Source organism: Carcharhinus amblyrhynchos, chromosome 16 (assembly GCF_965287045.1).
Source record: "Carcharhinus amblyrhynchos chromosome 16, sCarAmb.v2.hapA, whole genome shotgun sequence".
NCBI classification, from domain to species: domain Eukaryota; kingdom Metazoa; phylum Chordata; class Chondrichthyes; order Carcharhiniformes; family Carcharhinidae; genus Carcharhinus; species Carcharhinus amblyrhynchos.
Window position 1 is genome coordinate 20,172,448 of NC_137339.1, and position 21,882 is coordinate 20,194,329.

Consider the following 21,882-nt stretch of genomic DNA (forward strand, 5'->3'; position numbering starts at 1 on the left):
GGTTCACCAGATGCAAAAAAGGTGTTTCCCCTAGAGTTCATAGGGCAAGTTTTCTGTTTTATTTGATTGCTCCCTAACTCCTCCATCAAAATCTGTGATGTATTCTGGTCCCTGCCCATTTAATTTATGAGTATGACTACTCCAGCTATCATCCTATGACCTTTCCGATATCCCCTCTCTCTTAATTGCCAGCCCAATATTGGCACCCTCATCTCATGGGCTGCAGTTTTACTGCCCGCCCACCACAGGAATTGGAGCAGGCGAGGGGCGGACAGTAAGAAGGTCCATTGACCTCGGGTGAGATTTTATGGTTTTGGGATGGACAAGGCCATAAAATCCTGCCCATGATGTTTCCTTGTTGCAATGAACCACTTCCAATATTTCCCTTGAAGACTTTCATTGTTGGATTTCCCACACAGCAGCTGGCCAACACATCAACCTAGCCAGTAACCATGCAGGAAAGAAAGTACAAAAGAAGTTGATAATGAGACAGTAAGATCCTGCCCACTGAATTTGGCAAGACTTTCACATTGTTAGCATTTCCAAGTATTTGTGAGTGATTATCAATGACTGTAAGAAGGAGTTAGTAATTACATTTTTATAGCACTATTAAGACTTCAATGATACATATATATATATATATAAATAGCCAAAGATATACAGTTCCTGTTCTCATGTAGGGATTTTTGTGGAAGCTCAACTTTTCCAACTTTGACTCAGGCAGATAAAATAAAAATGCAATCTCTTCTAATGCATTTCAAATTCAAATTAAATGACTTTGAATTAACAGACTAAAAATAAATTCCACTGTTTATGAAATTTAAATTGGAGATTTAAGATTGAAATGCAATAACATAGGTCATTTTGATTTGATTTGATTTATTGTTGTCATGTGTATTAACATACAGTGAAAAGTATCGTTTCCTGCATGCTATACAGCCAAAACATACCATTCAAACGGAAGGAAACAAGAGATTGCAAAATGTAGTGTTACTGTCATAGCTAGGGTGTAGAGAACAATCAACTTCGTGCAAGGTAAGCCCAACCAAAAGTCTGACAGGAGCAGAGAAGAAGCTGTTCTTGAGTAGGTTGGTACATGACCGGAGACTTTTGTATCTTTTTCCCTGATGGAAGAAGGTGGAAGACAGAATGTCCGGGATGCGTGAGATCCTTAATTACGCTGGCATTGCTGAGGTATCGGGAAGTGTAGACAGAGCCAATGGATGGGAGGCTGGTTTTCATGATGGACTGGGCTACATTCATGACCTCTTGTAGTTTTAATTCATGACACTGTGATTAGCATTGCTGCCTCTCAATGCTAGGGTTCCATGTTTGATTCTCAGTTTGGGTCACTATGCAGAATCTACACGTTCTCCCCATGTCTGTGTGGGTTTCCTCCGGGTGCTCTGGCTTTCTCCCATAGTTCAAAGAATGTTCTGGTTATGTTGGCCAATGCTAAATTCCCCCTCCGTGCACCCGAACAGGTGCCGGAGTGTGGCGACTAGGGGAATTTCACAGTAACTTCATTGCAAAGTTAATGTAAGCTGACTCAATAAATTAAGTTCACTTTAACTAAGATATTATTCACACCTTGAATATTTTGCTCGTATATCAACGTGAAAATAATTGACTCAGATACCGAATGAGTTAAATGCAATCATTACAAGTTCTCTGAATGGGCGCAATCATTGTTGAAACTGTTTCTTTCACAATGTATGCAGTAATATGGAGCGCTATTTCATTTGAACAGCAATCAATGGACTTTGGTGAGCTGATTGCACCCAGCTGTAGACAGTTGCCACTAATCAGTAAGAAATACACCTCAGCGTCTTTTAACAACACAATCAAGAGCTCATAGTAGAAATTCCACGCAATTTTTGCTTTCAGATAATTTGTAAAACATGTGTGATTCATCTTAATCATACTCATGTACAGATTGAACAATGAAAGACTCCACAATGTAGGTTTGGATGAAAGAGCCCTTTGGAGTTTATTACATTATCTTTCCAGTGTAGCATCTTTTTGCTATTATAGCATCCAGCTGTTTCTTAAATAAACCTAACGTTATTGCAAGAAGTAGGATGTTTCAACCACTTTTTTAATGATAATGACATTTATATTTTAATATTCTTGTACATAAGATTGGCGATCATCTTAAATGTTAGGCACAGCTCGGAACATAGTAACAAAGGTGCAAGAGTAGGCCATTCAGCCCATCGATTCTGATCCACAATTCAAATAGATCATGACCGATCATCTACCTTGGTCACTTTCTCCCATTATCCTGATATCCTTATGTCAGTAGTATCCAGACAACACATGACAAACCTGTAAACAAGGTTACCATTGCAGACATCAGAGCAGCCTTCTCAAAGGTCAACCCGTGGACAGTGACTGGCCCGGATGGGGTCCCTGGACAAGCACTCAGAACCTGCTCAGACCAGCTGGCGGGCGTATTCACAGACATCTTCAGCCTCTCTTTACAACACTCTGATGTCCCTATCTGCTTCAAGAAGATGATTTTCATCCTGGTACCAAAGAAAAGCCAAGCAGCGTGCCTTAATGATTATCGTCCAATGGCTCTGAAATCCATCGTTATCATTATAAAGTGCTTCATAAGCTTAGTCATGACACAAATCAATTCTGGCTTCCCTGATTGCCTGATCCACTACCATTCCCCCACTGCTGCAATAGTCCACAGCAGACGCCATCTCCCTGGAACACCTAGATAACAAGGACACCTATGTCAGACCCCTATTGATTGACTACAGCTCAGCCTTAGACGTTCTGCACTTTCTCCTTTCCTTCTCTATATGCTATATACTTAGTCTGTGTAGTGCGCAAGAAGCAATACTTTTCACTGTACGCTAATACACGTGATGATAATATATCAAATCAAATCAAATCCAGAACTCTGTTGATGTCTGTTTTGAACTCAGTGATTGACAGCTCTCTGAGGTGGGAATTCCAAAGCATTCCAAAGGCATGGCATGATAGCACAGTGGTTAGCACTGCTGCCTCACAGCGCCAGGACCTGGGTTCGATTCCCAGCTTGGGTCACTATCTATGTGGAGTTTGCACATTCTCCCTGTGTGTGCATGGCGAGAACATGCAAAATACTGAATACTCCAGTTTCCTCCCACAGTCCAAAAGTGTCCCTGTTAGGTTGATTGGCTACGCTAAATTGACTGTAGTTTCGGAGGATTAGCAGGGTAAATATTTGGGGTGACAGGGATAGGCCTGAGTGGGATTGTTGTTAGTGCAGGCTTGATGGGCCAAATGGCCTCCTTCTGTACTGCAGGGATTTTATTCTATGGATTCTATGATTCACCGAGCTCTGGGTGAAGAAATTCCTCCTTATCTCAATCTTAGGTGGTGTGCCACGTATTCTGAGACTCTGGGGAGAATTTTCCTGTCCTGCATACCACAGGAATCGTAGTGGGCAGGACAGGACCATTAGCCTTGGCCGGGATTTTCAGGTCTTGGGGTGAGCGCGCCAGAAAATCCCACCCTGTGTCCCTAGTTCTGGACTTGCCAAGCGGGGAAATATTCTATTTTCATCTGCCCTATCATGTCCTGCAAGAATATTGTCAGAGTTCTGTTTTGCTGGTGCATCAGCAGACACATCCTTGTGTCTCAAAGAGTTATGCATCATGGATCATTGGAATTCTTCATTCTGGAGAGGTATGGATGCTCGTCATTGAATATATTCAAGGCTGAGACCATTAGATGTTGAATTAAGGGAAGAATGTGGACAGTTGGAATTGAGATAGTTAAGGTACAAGATCAGCCATTATAATGTTGCATGGTGGAGCTGAATGGCCTAGTCTTGCCTATTTCTTATGTCCTGCACATCTGCACTGCACACCTCAGTGTTTCACCTAAAGAAATATATGAGATGGCCAAATTTTCAGTTAGCTCAGATTACAGCAAGTAACTCATAAACCTCTGTAATATTTCAGTCACAGAATTACACCTTCCAATGCAAAAGTAAAATCCCAACTGATGAATCATTGTAATTGAACATTTTATTTTACTCGGGATTTTCCAGCCACCCACGGGATTCCCCTGCAGCGAATGCGGCGTATCATTTAAAATTCCAAAGACTTAACACGGGACTGGAAGATCCTGCTGGCAGGAGGAGCTGGAAAATCCCAGCCTCTGGGACGATTGTACTGGCTCATCCCCGCTGGTCAATTGGCGTGGCGAGCTGGCAAGGTTGGGCGAGAGATGAAAAATTGGGCTTGTGCCCAGTTTTTGCCTCTCACGATGTTATCGGCATTGATTTACTGGCGAAATCAATATTCATAACATCACTTAACTCTATTTAGTGAGTCCCAGAAGCTATCGACACAATTCTCTTCCATTTTCACGCTTGTTCAGCAATTTATTTGGTAAGATCATCCCCTTTGACTTTATTATTGAATAGAACTCATTGGGGGCAGCGCAGTGGTTAGCGCTGCTGCCTCACAGTGTCACGGAGCTGGGTTCGATTCCCAGCTTGGTTCACTATCAGTGTGGAGTTTTCTCCCTGTCTGTGTCTGCGTGTGTTCCCTCTGGCTGCTCCGGTTTCCTCCCAGTCTGAAAGACATGCTGGTTAGGTGCAATGACCCGAACAAGTATGGCGACTAGGGGAATTTCACAGTAACTTCATTGGGGTTAATGTAAGCCTTACTTGTGACTAATAAACTTTTACTTTAAGAATTCAGCATTACATTTTTTTGTAAATAAATTGAGTTTTTCAGGGAGATGTGTGCTGATAATTGTTCTACAAGAGAAGGCGGTTTTCTAGATTGGCTACAGGTTGGTAAAAGTGACAATTATCGGTGTGTAGGTGTGGAGATGTGTTTCTTAATTAATACTTAGTGACCGATTTCACACAACAGTTGCAGTTGAGAAAGAGTGTGAAATATTGGATGCAATAAACAGAGTGAAAGGGGAAATATTAAATGATTGAAAAGTTTACTTAAGATACAAAAATTGGACTCATGGCTCAGAGCGAGAAAGAAAGGCATAGCCTACGGGATGATAATCAATAGGTTGGTGAGGTATTAATGTGGCCAATGAAACTCAATCCACTTGATCTGACAATGATAAGGAGAACTATGAGCACTCAGATCGGTCAACTTTTCTGTGTGCTGGTTTGTACAGAGGTAAAGGCTTGGCACTGGGGTGTTGCTAGCAAATCACCTTGCTAGATCATTGATGTGTTTCTGGGGGTGGATCCTTGCCCTCCAAAAGACTCCTGCCCACTGTCCTCTCCTGCCACATCCAACTGGGCTTTCTTTGCCTGGCTCAGATTTATTTTTTCAGAAGAAGGGAAAAACATGCTACGGAAGAGCATCCATCACTGTCTCAAAGGAAGCATTGGAAAAGTGTGAGGCTGCCCGGGGACGCCTGCCCAGGCTAATACTGACTCTCCGAGCACCCTACTGCTCCATTCCTTCAGGCAATGGCAAACTCAGTCATGGCTGCCGTTTGCCTTTTAAAATCATTCTCTGTCACAAAGTCCCACTTCCAGGCCATGCTCAGTCCCACTAATCGAGCACCGAGTTTACTTCTGGGCAGTTGAGGCCTTTGATTTATGAATGCTGACATGGAACAGGATCTGGCACTCCACTATTCATTATAATCATGGCTGATTGTCCAACTCAATAGCCTATTCCTGCTTTCTCCCCATAACCTTTGATCCCATTCACCTCAAGTGCTACATGTAGCCACCTCTTGAATACATTCAATGTTTTGGCATCAACTACTTCCTGTGGTAATGAATTTCACAGGCTCACCACTCTTTGGGTGAAGAAATGTCTCCTCGCCTCTGTCTTAAATGGTCTACCCTGAATCCTCAGTCTCTGACATCAGTTTCTGGACTCCCCCATGATCGGGAACATCCTCCCTGCATTTACTCTGTCTAGCCCTGTTAGAATTTTATAAGTTTCTATGAGATCCCACCTCATTCATCTGAATTCCAGCGAAAACACTCCTAACCTAGTCAATCTCTCCTCACACATCAGTACCGCCATCCCCAGAATCAGCCTGATATATTCAGGGATGAATGAATTGCTTCGCGAAGAAATTAAAATAAATTCACATGATTTCCAAGAAAATGAGTGAATGCATTTTTGTGAAAGGTAAACTGGATGGATTCAGCACCGGTTCAGACTTCTCAAATCGTGCTAATCACTGGTAACAACATTTAATGAAAGAATAATTAAGCTGCAGTTGAAAGTTGGGATGTGATCCAGTGAGGGAAACACCCTCGTGTAATTTTCAATCACAAATTCTGACTCTAATGCCTGATGATATTCAGAACAATCGGATGTTGCCCGTAGGCCACAATAATAGTGTTCCCAGAAGAACACTCTTCATTTGGTAGAATTGGTTCAAGTGTCAACACTGTAGCCTCTGGCACACAGGGACACAGAAAATGAAATGAATTTTTAGCTAAGTTTGAACTTTTGTACTTTTACCCAAATTTATTTAGAGAACGAAAAATATCAAGTTTAAATTTATTTTGCCAGGTCGTTGGGCTTGCTGATTCTCATTTCAAGAACTTGTGACTTTGAAACGTTCAATTGTGCTGTGAATTACAGAGGTTGCATTCTGATTTTTTTTTTCCCATTAAAATAAGCATGGACATTGTGTGAATCAGTCTGTGAGCACAAGGGGCTCAGTGTTTACTTATAAAGCAACATCATTTGTTAACTCCTGTGAACAAAAGTACTGGATTCAATATTTTATATCGCTGCTGGAATTCCAGCTGTATTTTTTGACTGTATTCTGTGGGCTGGCATCGAATGGGCTTTTCCTGCCCTTATCCTGGGGCGGCACAGTGGTCAGCACTGCTCTCTCACAGCGCCAGGGACCCAGGTACGATTATCGGCTTGGGTCATTGTCTGTGCAGAGTCTGTACATTCTCCTCATGTCTGTGTGGGTTTCCTCCGGGTGCTCCAGTTTCCTCCCACAATCCAAAATACATGCTGGTTAGCTGCATTGGCCACGCTAAATTCTCCCTCAGTGAATCCGAACAGATGCCAAAGTGTGGTGACTAGGGGATTTTCACAGTAACTTCATTGCAGTGTTAATGTAAGCCTACTTGTGACATCAATAAATTAAATTAACTTTAGTTCAGATATTATTCACACATTGAATATTTTGCTTGTATCTTAACATGACTCAGATACCAAATTAGTTAAATGCAATCATTACAAAGCACTTTAGACTTTAAGCTTAAAAACTAGGGCTCAGATACATGGGATGCACAACGTCAGCTCCTACAGGTCCCAGCTACAATACGGGTCCTGATGTTCGCATATATCTTACAGCTGAGGTGGGCAGACTGGCAGCACCTCGACAACCCTTGGCCTCATGATAACTATAGAGCGCTTTGTGGGGTGTGCTTTGATGGAGGAGGAATCATCCTTCCGTGGGCGGGCACTGGGGAATGAGCTCTGGGATGGAAGTGGGGGAGGGATAGCCATGCCAGCCACAACACCTTCTTACCACATCACCAGCGTGGGAGGTACATAGTACTGCAATTCCACAGAAATGAGGTACCGGGTGACCATGGTGATTCCCCCAAGCTTGGTGGCACGAACAGACAGGGTGGAGTCTCTGCGGGTGAACAAAGTGAAATTTAATGCCAATCGTTCAAAACAACATGGTGACCTATCTACTCTAGTGCTTATATTCACCCTTGCCCAAAAACTGCCTATGTTTCTTAATCTTCCTAACCCTTCCTCCATGCCTAGGCTTATCTCCAGGAGGTTGAGGCAGCCTGCTGAATTTCATACCCTTTTGCCTGAGATGACTTTGATATGTGTCCCTTGGGGGGCTGGGACCTTGATGGTCCAGGCCTACTTTCAGGCAGCAAGTATGTTTGACGTCTGCCCTCCTCAGTGTCTCGAGGTGCGTTGCTGACAGGGAAAGGGTGTCAGATGAGCTGGAGATGCCCAAGGTCCTCTGGTTGGAGGGCTACACTCCTGCCAACCCTCTTCCCTTTGTTTCCAGATGCCCCTGTGCTCCTCATGGGACGGCACCTGGAGTGAGATCGAGAAGCCTCATCATGCTTTGGTGGCTACACTCATTGATTCCCACCAGTGCCTGCACCATGCAGTTGAAGTCTGGCACCATGGCGTTCAGACATGGAGGTCATGAGCTGAGCCATGGTGTGGACATCTGCCACCCTCACAGTGTTGGCCTCAGTGCCCTACCATGACAGGACCATGTCCTTGGGTAGAAAGTCATGGGACCTTACCAATCAGCCTTGCACTCTGAGGAGGGCTGCTGTCTTTCCTTCCTGATACTCTTGATTCTGCCCCTGCAGATCCAGCAGCTCTGGGGTGACTCATCCCAAGGGCACATAATCAGTAAGGGGCTTAGCAGAGTCCTGAGTTCCAGCATCCCTCAAGTGCCAGCTCCTGGGATATCCCCGTCTTTGCTTGCCACGGTGTGAGGTGCTCACCAGGGAGTGACCCAGAAACCTGCCAACTTAGTGATTCCACTGAGGAATAAATACTGGCACTGGTGCTGGGTGTGGCTAACAGCTGTGACTCCACCTGTGGGATTGGAGAAGTGCCCCTTTGAACTGCTGGAATCCAGTGGGCCTAGGCAGTGTGAGGGTGGTCTGGCCTGTTCCAGTAGTCAGCCTGGAAGAGAAGGGACATGGCATCAGTATATTACAGGGAATAGTGAGGGAATATTGATTACTTACTTGAGGCTTGGGGAATGACAGCACATGTGTTGTGGATTCTCACATTTCTCTGCTGCCCTCACTTTATCAGTGACATAGGCACATTCTTTACCTTCCCCAGCCAGGTCAAGGGCTCGCTCCTCAAAACACGTGAGAGTTCTAAGCTCAGACGTGACTCCAACTGGCTGCTCCCGCTCAAATCTGTTGTGGGTGCATTTGACCTGAAATGACACTGAGAGGAAGAGTGTAGGTGGGAGTGTGGACATTTGACGTGGCAAGCGTGGAGCTTGGAGTGTGAGGAGTGTAACAACTACTAGGGGAACATGCTGATGGTGGGAAGGAGGGGAGAATCTAGTGCCTGGTGTTGGTACAGACTTGAGTTGGCACAGACCTGAAAGGGTTGGGGGTGTGAAGGGGTCCAGTGGAAGACTAGGGTGGTTCACATTCCTGAGCTGAGCGAAGAAGATCATTCATCTTCTTCCAACACTGCTGCCATGTCCTCTCCTGCAATGTGTTTGCACTGATTAGGACATGAACTGAATGTGGATGTGAATCGGTAGCTGAATGTGAAACGCATTGATTTAGCACCAGGGTCAAAGTGGAAGATAGCTCCAGTGAAAGAGTTGAAAGTAAGTTGAGTTGAATGGTCTCCTAGTGCGGGTTGTAATTTTCATGATTTTATGAAAACATTTTAGTAACTTCCTGGCAGTAACTCCAGTTTGGCAGAAAGGTGCCATTGACCACAAAGTTGAAGTATTAGTCACAAGCAACACTGCAGTGAGGTTACTGTGAAAATCCCCTAGTCGCCACACTCCAACACGTGTTCAGGTACACTGTGGGAGAATTTAGCGTGGCTAATGCCCTAGCCAGCACGTCTTTCGGACTGTGGGAGGAAACTGGAGCACCCAGAGGAAACCCCTCGCAAACACAGGGAGAACGTGCAAACTCCGCACAGACAGTGACCCAAGCCGGGAATCAAACCTGGGGCCCTGAGGCAGCATTGCTAACCACTGCCACCCAAACTTAATACTTGCACATTTTTTCTCAATGTTAAATATTGGCAAATAGTTTCCTATCAGCATGAATAAATGAAAATTCTACCTGCTCCTCTAATGACTGTATTTTTTTATTGTTTCAAAGATCTATTCAGAAAGGCTGGGATAATTTACTCAATAATGAGGGATCTGGAATACAATTAACCTGATACTAGCTCTGAGATTTCATTACATGGTTCTGATGGCAGTTTATTAATGACATTAATCAGCAAAGCCAATGGGGAGGTTGATAACAAAAAGTTGTAACACTTAAATATTCATTCATATTGACCCCAGCTGTGAAGCTATTACTAAAGTGAAATGAATAGTGCAAGTTGACATATTTTACAGAGAGCTTACAGAATAATTCAAACACAACTGACAATATTGTTTCTCTTGACAGGTCCTTATACTGAATTAATATACAAAATGAATTATAAACTTAATGTAAGAATTTACAAGAAATTATTTATAGAATATCTCCAAACCAACAGTCTTAATAACATTTGAAGAATCTTTCCGCCGTTTCATCACCTCGATAATCTAAATATAAATTGTATATTTTGAACCAGCACAGAAAATATGAATTATTAACAGAGTCATGTCCTGTTTTTTTTCTCTCAAACCTATGCCGGTTATATTTCTACCCTCATCAATTTGAAATTATATTTATGGCTGGAAGTTTTTTTGGGGACGCTGTTGAACCGACCTTGCCATAATAGATACGATTTGGAAACAAGCCTTTGTTGTTGCAACTGACATTATGGAGAATGTATACTTTTACCTGTATGAGATTAAAATAATGGAAATGAATGGGTAATGTAGGAGGAGAACTTGGCAGACTTCAAACATCAAAAGGTGAATTCATGATAAAATGTTGTTTACATGCTAATAATGGTAATTGAATGCTACAGAGTCTTTCTGCAGTATACTTGCAGGGGATAGGGATTTGGTTAGTGCATGATGTTTCAGACTATGAATCTGCAGAGTTTAATAAATCTCCGGTATTATCTTTTGGAACAACTGATCCAACTTGCTCACTCATGGAGGTAGAACCTTACTCAGTTGGACTGATCAGAATAATTGTTGGATTGAATAAAAATATTGTGAAGAGTTAGCATGTGGAGGAGATTGGTGTTTGGTAGATTTTATGCATTATCTGGTGTCTCCAGTAGTAATTGCATAATAATTGCAGGATGTTCAGCCCATCAAGTCAGTTATAAACTCCAAGCACAGTTGTAAGCAGCATAATGTTGACACATTTCAATGTGAAATAATTAGGATATCAGATTGTTTGATATCAGTGTGTTTGCTTTACTTTCAGTCCAAAGGTATGCGGGTCATGTTGATTAGCCAGGGTAAATTGCACCCTAGCGTCAGGAGGATTAACAGGGTAAATGCATGGGGTCACTGGGATAATGCCTGGATGGGATTGTTTTTAAAGTTTATTTATTAGTGTCACAATGCAGGCTTACATTAACACTGCAATGAAATTACTGTGAAAATCCCATAGTCGCCACACTCCAATGCCTATTCGGGTACACTGAGAGAGAATTGAGCATGGCCAATGCATCTAAACAGCACGTTTTTTGGACTGTGGGTGGAAATTGGAGCACCCGGAAGAAACCCACGCAGACAAGGGGAGAATGTGCAAACTCCACACAGACAGTGACCCAAGCTGGGAATCAAACCCAGGTCCCTGGCACTAATGAGGAGTAGTGCTAACCACTGTACGACCATGTGGTTGGTGCGGGCTCGATGGGCTGAATGGCCTCCTTCTGCACTCTATGGTTCTATAAAATTGCATTATCTGACACTTTGAAGTGAACTCTATTGTTCTAACTTTGAAAAAATTTTTCTAATTCTTGTAGGATCCTTTATGATGGTAAACAGCTCTGGACGAATATCAGGGCAGAAGGCACATCTGTTATTACCTGTATTGAAGGAGAACGACACGCACTGCATTGACTTTCACTACTTTCTGTCAAGCAAAGATAGATCAAGTCCGGGTGCTTTAAATGTCTATGTGAAAGTTAATGGTGGACCTCAAGGAAACCCTGTGTGGAATGTGTCTGGGATAGTCACTGAAGGATGGATTAAGACAGAACTGGCTATCAGCACATTTTGGCCAAATTACTATCAGGTAAGGTTGTAATTATATGGTATTAACTGGCTGAGAAACAGATCTTGGGGGCAGGCTCAGTTATCAACACTACTGTGTTGGCATTTATCCTGTAAAACTGTTTGGAAACCCAGATGTTCCTTCAAGGGGGGAGGGGGGGGCGGAGTCTGTGTGGTCATGTATGGAGAATCATTTATGGGCGGTTCCAGTGTGACTTCTACCAACTGGTTCAGCGCAACATGACGAAAGATTCCCAATCAGTCCATCAAACCAGTGTCTGGGTTTCAGTTGGCTTAAGGTTGAGGAAAAAGAAAGAAGATAATAAAAAAAATTTACACTTCACCCTCTAAAGACTAAATTGGAACAACAGAAAGTTGACCCTGCTCCATCGGTGACTCATACAACTGAACCTGCCCGAGTATCCAGAACATGGCAATTAAATCAGGCATTGCTAACACCGGTATGAGTGTATCTTGCTTATGTTAGAGTGGGAGTGGTACAAGAAGCAGTATGTGACAATCCTCGGAGCAGAAGCCAGTGCAATTTACTGAAAAGTTTATAAATTGTAGACATATATTTCATTCAGGAACATCGGAATGGTAAGGAGATGTAGGCAAATCCACCTCCTCGAGCCTGCTCTGCCTTTCAATCAGAACATGGCTGATCTCTTCCTGATCTCAAATCCATCTTCTCACCTGTTCCCCCAAACTGTCTTTCCCTTTTTTTATTAGAAATCTCCCTCTTGAAACTATTCAATGATTCAGACTCCACCGCGCTATGGGGCAGCAAGTTCCACAAATTCACCACCCTCTGCGAGAAGTAGTTCCTCCTCATCTCAGTTTTAAATCTATCACCTTGTAACCTATATCTGGCCTCTTATTTGAGATGCACCATTAGAGGAAACATTTGGTTTACATTTACTCTGTCGATCCCTATTAAAATTTTATATATCTTGATCAGATCTAAACTCATTTTTCGAAGCTCCAGTGAGTACAATCCCAAACTGCAGCTTTTAGTATTTTTGTGTGTTTCATGTGAAGACCCAGGCCTGTAAACAGTGTGGGCTTTTCTTAAGCCCAATTTTTGAGCTAGATTTTAACATTTTTCTAGTTGTCTGAGTGCGCAGGAAATTGGACTCCTGAAAATCTGGGATGTGATATTGGGAGAGTTTTCCCATCTTGCCCACCATCTAAGATTGAGATTTTGATTAGATGCGGCCAACAAATGATATGAATCAAAGAAGGTTAAATAAAGTCTAGGTGCAAATCAGCCATGAATGGTGGCATAGGTTTGAGAGGCTGAATGGCCCACTGTGGTTACTATTACTTCCTGAAGTGACCTGCAGTCCTCTTCAAAGTTAATCATGCTCTGCATGTTGGTGCCACTTACAAACATTAGTGTTGTTAGTAATGAGTCTATTCATTGATGCAAGTTGCAACATTTTGTAGATATATCTGCACAATATCATTATACATTTTTATAAAACCTAATAGGCTGCAATAAAAGGCAAATGTTCAGTAATGTGTTATGTTGATCAGTGTATTGATGTAGTGGCTCATATAGAAGTAAGTGATTCATATTAGGACTTAACTTGCAGTCTTAGAGGACATTAATTTTAGGGCATATTAAGGAATAGGGATTTAATTTATTCATCACTGATTTTGCTATTTCAGGTTATTTTTGAATCAGTTGCTTCAAAAGGCCATCCTGGATACATTGCCATAGATGAAGTTAGAGTACTCGCTCATCCTTGCAGTAAGTAATTGCACTAAATATAGCATAACAACATTTCCGATGAATGCATGTAAAATTAATGATTTAGATTATCAAGCACAAATACGAGTCAATTGCTCAATAGCACAAAACTTTACATTTGGTGATTGTCTTTGTGGCTGTACTCGATGATTAGATATTTTTGTTAGGTCGCCACAATATTCTGAAACCTGTTGACGAAATAGTCACACTTTCATACAATACCCCTAGAAATAAAAATGGACCTGATTTTGTAGTCAGCAGCTAAGTAAAGGAAGCCTCACTAAGCAAACTAGTGAAGTCCAAAGAGAGAACTTTATCTTCTGTTGACACACAGTGGATAGTAGCCTGTTTTAATGGGGCAGTTCTCAGTGTTAAGGTACAATGATGTCAAGGACCAGTCACAGTTAAGAATTCTCATAGACAGCCAACCAGGACAATAAAAGTACTAAAATCAACAACTTTATAAGAAGAACCGATGTAAATCAAAATAAAGATTGGGTCATATATGGAGTTAAACTTGAAGATGAAGTATCATGAACAATTTTTTTAAAAAATAATGATTTAAAGTATTTAATTTTAAACACCCAGTAATGAATCACAATGGAGACACTTAATAACATTACATTGATATCAAATCATACCTTCAGGATCAGATCAGTAGTTATTACTGAGTTAACCAGTAAAATCCCAGTTATGCTTCACTGGACAAGGCTTAACTTTCCAGTGAGTTTCTGACAGTAAGAGTTGGAAAGAGGAAAGGAATGATCTTACCGGCTTGTCACACCGGGCTATCGGTGTGATGAACCAGTAAGATCGTGAGAGAGGCAAAAGACTGGGTTCATGCTCGGTTTTTCATCTCTTGCAATTTTACAAGCCTGGATTGCCGATGTGATCAGCCTTGCACACAGATCTTGCATACTGAGAGATCAGCGCATGCGCGATCGTGCCCTCTAGCTGTGAGCAGCCAGCTTCCCGGTGAGCACAGACTCCGTCCATTTCTCTACTGGCGTGAATCACACTTTGCCTCTTTTTTTGCACAAAGTGCCATAAGATCATGCCTGAAAGCTCACTGAGAAAATGGGCATGATCCTTTCCCATTTTCACACTCACTCGATACTTAGAATTGCTTTGGTAATATCAATTTTTCTCAGATCAGTTGATTTCACATTCTCGCTTTCAGGCATTGGGGTGGGATTGTTTTTAAAGTTTATTTATTAGTGTCACAATGCAGGCTTACATTAACACTGCAATGAAATTACTGTGATGTACAGCCTGTGATGGGGCCCTGCATGAATCGAACTTCAGGATCTCCACATTAATCTACACTTGTGCTAAATCCTGAAATTGTGGTCAGATGTAAAGAGGCGAAGGACTTTGAGTTTGCCTCAAAAAGTCTTCAAATTCTGAGAAAAAGTGTTGAGCAAGCTTCTCTCTATTTTGACTGCACAACATTTGTGTAAGGAAGTAAAAACCTATTAGTATTTTACTTTATGTATTAATTTTTGAAATCCATTCCAATTGTATTTAACTTGGAATACAAACCACTGGCATGTAACACATTCTAAAATCAATCTCACCAGTATGGGTGGTTTCAAAAATGGGAATCATTGTACCATTGCAGTGTCAGTTAAATATTTGTTAAGACAGAGGTAATAGGCAAATACGCAGTCTGAAAGATGTGCTGGTTAGGTGCATTGCCCATGCTAAATGCTCCCTCAGTGTCCCTGAACAGGCACAGGAATGTGGTGATGAGGGGATTTTCACAGTAACTTCATTGCAGTGTTAATGTAAGCCTAGTTGTGACACTATTAAGTAAACTAATAAACTAAAAACAAGCCTTGGTGCCTGATAGGATGTAAGTTTTGTACTAGAATTAATTTTATAAATATCAGCTCATTATTTGTAAAGGTAGAGAAGGAATTCTGATGTAAAGTGACACAAGTGAGGAAGGATAAAAACATCTGGGGAAAGAGACTGGATTTGAATAGATACCAGTGCTAGGGAGAGCAGTTTCGGTCAGTTGATTGCTACGTTGCAACTGAGGTTCCTTCCACACACCTGACGAAGGAACAGCATTTCTGAAAGCTTGTGGGTTTACTATCAAATAAACTGGTTGGACTTTAACCTGGTATTGTGAGACTTCTTACTGTGTTTACCCCAGTCCAATGCCGGCATCTCTACATCATGTCCACCTCAGACCTTTCACAGCTTTTTTCCCCCTTTCATGCTGGGAATAAATATATTCAAGCAAAAGCTGTATCCATGATGGTCAGACAATGAGCACGCCACAGATGAAGAATCTATAAAGCCAATAGTGTGAAATCTTGATATTTGCAAGGGAGCTAAATATGGAAGAAGGCAAACATGCTCTCGTTCCATATTCTTTGATTGGATCTTCTATCAAGTGCAGTTAGATTAATCAGTGGAGCAAGACAACCTCCCATCTTAGACGAGAATTGGATAAGGGGGAAGCCATTCAGAACTGAGATGAGGAAAAACTTCTTCACTCAGAGAATTGTGAACATGTGGAATTCTCTATCACAGAAAGTTGCTGGGACCAGCTTGTTAGATATGCTCAAGAGGGAGCTGGACGTGGCCCTTGTGGCTAAAGGGATCAAGGAAGAGAAGGCAGGAGGGGGATACTGATAATGTATGATCAGCCATGATCATATTGAATGGTGGTGCAAGCTTGAAGGGCTGAATGGCCTACTCCTGCACCTATTTTCTATATTTCTATGGATGATGGAAAGTTTTGGTTTGGGCTTTACAAGGAGGAGAGGAGAGATTGAGGGAGGAAAGAAAAAAGTATTTGTTAAAAAATAGACATTTACCATAAATCCTGACTGGAGCAATACCTGACCTCAAAGTAAAATGATTATGGTTAGTGGAGGCCAACAATGTCAGCCACAGGATATTACACCAGGAGTTCCTTAAGGCAGTTTCCAAACCAAATCATCTTCAGCTGCTATATCCTCTCCATTCTGTGGTCAGAAGGGGGGATGGTCGCTGTTGATCCCACAGTGTTGAGTATCATCTGCAACTTCTCAGACGATGAAGTCAGCCATGTTCACATGCAGCAAGACCTGGACTGCATTTTGGCTTGGATTACCAAAGCAATGTGCCAAGACGTGCCAAGCAATGGCTGCCTCCAACAATGGAGAATCTAGCTATCTCCCCTCAACATTCAAAAACATTACCTTCACAGAATCCCCCCACTATTATTACCTTGGAATTTTTCAATCACCAGAAACTTAACTGCATCAATCATATAAATACCGTGGTGACAGGAGGTCAGAGGCTGGGAATCCTGTGATGTGTAACTCACCTACTCATTTCCCAAAGGCCATTTCCCATCGAGGCACAAGTTTGATTTGTGATTAAATACTCCTGCTTGGATGATTGCAGCTTCAACATTATTCAAGAAGCTCAACACCATCCAGGGCAAAGCAACTTACTTCATTGGCACCTGATCCATCATCATAAATGTTTACTGTCCTTACCATCGACTCAGACTATACCAGCTAGACGATGCACTGAAGCAACTTGTCCAAGCCTTGCCAAGCCAGCAACCTCAAACACCTAGAAAATAAGGAAGTTTTTCCTTATTTATTCATGTCATAAGTAGGCTTACAATAATGCACTGACGTTACTGTGAAAACCTCCTAGTCGCCACACTCCAGCGCCTGTTCGGGTACACTGAGGGAGAATTTAGCATGGCCAATGCATCTAACCAGCATGTCTTTCGGACTGTGGGAGGAAACTGGAGAACTCGGAGGAAACCCACACAGACAGTGGGGAGAACGTGCAGACTCCACGCAGACAGTGACCCAAGCTGGGAATCAAACCCCAGTCTCTGGCGCTGTGAGGAAGCTAACCACTGTGCCACCCGAAAGTGGGCACCTGGGAACACCACCACTGGTAAGTATCTCTCCAAGTCACACACCATGCTGATTAAGAAATATAATCGGTGGCACGGTAGCACGGTGGTTAGCACTGCTGCTTCACCATGCCAAAGACCTGGGTTCAAATCCCAGCATGGGTCACTGTCTATGTGGAGTTTGCACATTCTCCTTTTTATCTGCATGGGTTTGCTCTGGGTTCCTCCCACAGTCCAAAGATGTGTGGGTTAGGTTGATTGGCCATGCTTAAAAAAAATGCCCCTTAGAGTCCTGAGATGTGTAGGTTAGAGGGATTAGCAGGTAAGTATGTAGAGATAAATTTATTTTAAGAGGAAAAAAGGAACATAATCAACATTCCTTCACAGTCACTGGATCAAAACCTGGAACTCCCTGCCTAATTATCTTGTGCCCTGCACAAGGACTGCAGCAGCTCAAGAAAGCTCTTTCACAGGGGCAATTAGAGGTGGCAACAACCACTGACTTTGCCAATGATGCTTTCACCTCATGAATTAATTTCTTAACATTTCAAAGGTAATTGATTCGATATTTTGGATCAGCAATATATGTTTCAACACAGTTGGAATGAATATTAATATAAGGGTAACTTCAGGGGTGTTGCAAGAAGTATGTTCATCTATTTAAATTTAAGGAAGTTAAATTGAATGTAGGCAAACGGATGGCATCACCCGGTATATCCGATACGGTCCAATCACCTAATCTATTGGCTACAGGAGAACTGTATATCTTCCAACTGATGGCAAAAGTGATTCATTTTGCATCGTCTCCCAAATCTAATTTCATTGTTATACTCCGCCAATCATATTTCCAAGGAAATGTAGTATCACTTTGCTATGCATTTTTTGTGTAAATGGAATCAATCTAGTTAGACGCCATGCTCGGAAGATTTTGTTTTCAATCTCCACCAAATATTTGCTGGGGTGGACCCTAAGGGAACCAAAAGTATAAACAGCTTGTGATCAGTCTCCGAAGAAAGTTGTTTTGTTGCCAGTGGAATCCCGATTGGCTGAGTCTCTTGCGGCAAATATATTTGTGCAATCAAAGTTCATGGTTTGTGGATCTCCTGATAATTTGGATCAAGATTTCCACAATCTTCTTATTTCTAATACTTTCAACTCAGAGGAGATAAGCTCGAAATGCTGTTTGTATTCAGTGGATGTTGGGAACTTAGGAGGTGTGATGTGTTTTGCAATAGTTACATTACAAAAAACAAAATAATTATCATTTTGCATTGCAATAATAGTTACATTATTTAAAAAAAGCAATTATGGATGGCATGGGGGCACAGTGGTTAGCACTGCTGCCTCACAGAGCCAGGAACCTGGTTTCGGATACCGGCTTGGGTCACTGTCTATGTGGAGTTTGCACATTCTCCCCATGCCTGCGTGGGTTTCCTCCAGGTGCTCCGGTTTCCTCCGACAGTCCAAAGATGTGCGGGTTGGATGGATTGCCATACTAAACTTAGCGTCAGGGGGACTAGATAGGGTAAATGCATGGGGTTATGGGGATAGGACCTGGGTGAGATTGTGGTCGGGTTAGACTCAGTGAGCCGAATGGCCTCCTTCTGCACTGTAGGGTTCTATGATCCTAGAATGAGAATTCATATATGATAAAAACACCATGTACAATGCAGAACATAATGTTCATTGGGCAGAGATTCAAAATTAATCAAAATGAAGGCAAAACCTCAACTTTTAATCAATACCGCTGATGAATAAGAAGGAACACAAACATGGTGATAAGGTGGTTGGCACTGCTGCCTCACAGTGCCAGGGACCTGGGTTCGAATCCCAGCTTGGGTCACTGTTTGTGTGGAGTTTGCACATTCTCCCTGTGTCTGTGTGGGTTTCCTCCGGGTGCACAGTCTGAAAGATGCGCTGGTTAGCTGCATTGACCCGAACAGGCGCCAGAATGTGGTGATTAGGTGGAATTTCACAGTGACTTCATTGTTGTGTTAATGTGAGCCTTACTTGTGACTAATAAATAAACTTTAATTTATTTTATTTTAGGAAACTCTCAACGTGTCCATAAGCTACTTCCACAGTGGGAGGAAAGATCTAATGAAACAAATGATATTGTCAACATGATAAGAAATATTTGAGCGTGCATGTTCAATTATTTAGGCCAAATGAAGTACTAACTGGCACAAAGTGAAAACTGAACACTAATCTTTAATTAGCTCATAAAAAACAGTAGAATTCATGCCATAGATCAAAGGAAACCACTACCTGTAGACAGAAAGTATTTAATAGTATTCACGTATACATTTAGGGAAAGGATTTTCAACTGTTCCATTTCTTATCCACAAAATGAATGGCCTGCAATTGCTTATTGGAGATGGGGCATCTGAGTCACCCCATTAATACCTGTAGGTATCATTTCCAGTTGGACCAGTCAGACCCTTTCAGAGCATATGATCATGGGAACGTAACAAATAGTAGATGCAGGCCGTTTGGCCCTTTGGGCCTGTACTATCGTTAGTTGTGTACATGGCTGATGTTCTACCTCAACTCCAAGTTCCCACATTCCCACTTAATTCTTTATCTTTATCTTGAATAAACTCAATGACTGAATATCTGCAGCCCTTCAAAGACCCACAATCCTTTTATCCTCATTCAGCCCTAAATGTTTTTTCTTATCTCATTAATAGGATTGCTGGCTAGGACAGTGTGCAATTGCCCCTGTGAAGGTCTTGGTGAGCTCCCTTTTTGAACTGTTGTAGCCCCTGAGGTTTAGGTATGCCCAATGTGCTAGAGGGAATTCCAGGATTTTGACCCAATGGCAGTGAAGGAACAATGAAAGCCCACCAACACCTCTACTTTCTCAGAAGGCTAAGGAAATTTGGCATGTCAGCTATGACTCTCACCAACTTTTACAGATGCACCATAGAAAGCATTCTTTCTGGTTGTATCACAGCTTGGTTTGGCTCCTGCTTTGCCCAAAACCACAGAGAATTACAAAAGGTTGTGAATGTACCCAATCCATCACGCAAAACAGCCCCCCATCCATTGACTATGCCTACACTTCCCACTGCCTCAACAAAGCAGCCAACATAAGTAGGTACTCCGCGCACCCTGGACATTTTCTCTTCCACCTTCTTCCTTCGAGAAAAAGATACAGAAGTCTGAGGTCACTCAAGAGTTGCTTCTTCCCTGCTGCTGTGTCAGACTTATGAATGGGTCTACCTTGCATTAAGTTGATCTTTCTCTACACATTAGCTATGACTGTAACACTACATTCTGCACTCTCTCATTTCCTTCTTTATGAAAGGTAAGTTTTGTCTGTATAGCACGCAAGAAACAATACTTTTCACTGTATATTAATATATGTGACAATAATAAATCAAATCAAAATATTTCATAATCAGATTGGTGAGTAGCTTGGAGGAGAACTTCCAGCTGGTGATGTTCCTATGAATCTGTTGCCCTGTTCCTGCTAGGCAGTAAAAGTCACAGGTTTGAAAAAATGATGTCAAAGAGTCTTGGTGAGTTCATGCAATGCATCTTGTAGATGGTACACGTTGCTGCACTGTGGGTCAGTGGGGTGCCAATCAAGCAGGCTGCTTTGTCTTTGATGGTGTTAAGCTTCTTGAGTGTTGTTGGAGTTGTACTTAACCAGGGAAGTGGGGAGTATTCCATCATATTCCTGATTCATCCCTTATGGATGGTGGACAGGCTTTGTGGAGGTAAATTAGTCAACACAGGATTGCAAGCCTCTGATGTACTCTTCTAGCCACAATATTTATGTGGCTAATTTTGTTCAGTCTCTGGTCTAATAGACTATATCTCATTGTGTGGCTGTGACCCCTAGTTCTGGACTCCCTTACCTGGGATAAACATCCTTCCAGTATCTAACCTACCACACTCCTTACAACATTATTTGTTTTAATAAGATCACCACTCACTGTCCAAAATTCAAGGGTATTAGGCCCAGTGCATTTCTTCTAGGACAATCTCCTCATCCCAAGGACCTGTCTAATGAATTCTAATTGCCCTGCCAGGAAGAGAAGTATAACCTTTGTTCAGTAAGAAGTCCAAAACTACACATAATACTACAGGTGTGACTATTCCATTCTCATACACTCCAGTCCCTGAGTTTGTTTTCCAAACTGCTTGTTGTTCCTGCATATTAACGCTCTATGATTCACATACATTGACACCCAGGTCCATCTGAATGCTAGCAATTCTCAATCTCGCACCATTAAAAAAACATTGTGCTTTTCCTATTTCTCCTTCCAAAGGGAATGACCTCGCTCTTCCACACATTATATTCCATCTGCCAGGTTTTTGCCGTCTCACTTAACCTGCCTTTATCCCCATGCAGTCTTTTTGCACCCTTTCCCCAGCTTACTTTCCTTGGTTA

General features: G+C 42.2%; 1 protein-coding gene across 5 annotated transcripts in view; it reads left to right on the forward strand.

Moving 5' to 3' along the window:
• The window catches only part of LOC145353875 (receptor-type tyrosine-protein phosphatase T-like), a 1,296,999-nt gene that overhangs the window by 530,636 nt on the left and 744,481 nt on the right, over nt 1–21,882 (forward strand). For all 5 annotated transcript variants that reach the window (XM_080204786.1, XM_080204787.1, XM_080204789.1 and 2 more), the window contains exons 3-4: nt 11,598–11,869; nt 13,522–13,603. In XM_080204786.1, coding sequence (XP_080060912.1) covers nt 11,598–11,869; nt 13,522–13,603 — 354 coding nt within the window. The remainder of the gene's footprint in view (nt 1–11,597; nt 11,870–13,521; nt 13,604–21,882) is intronic.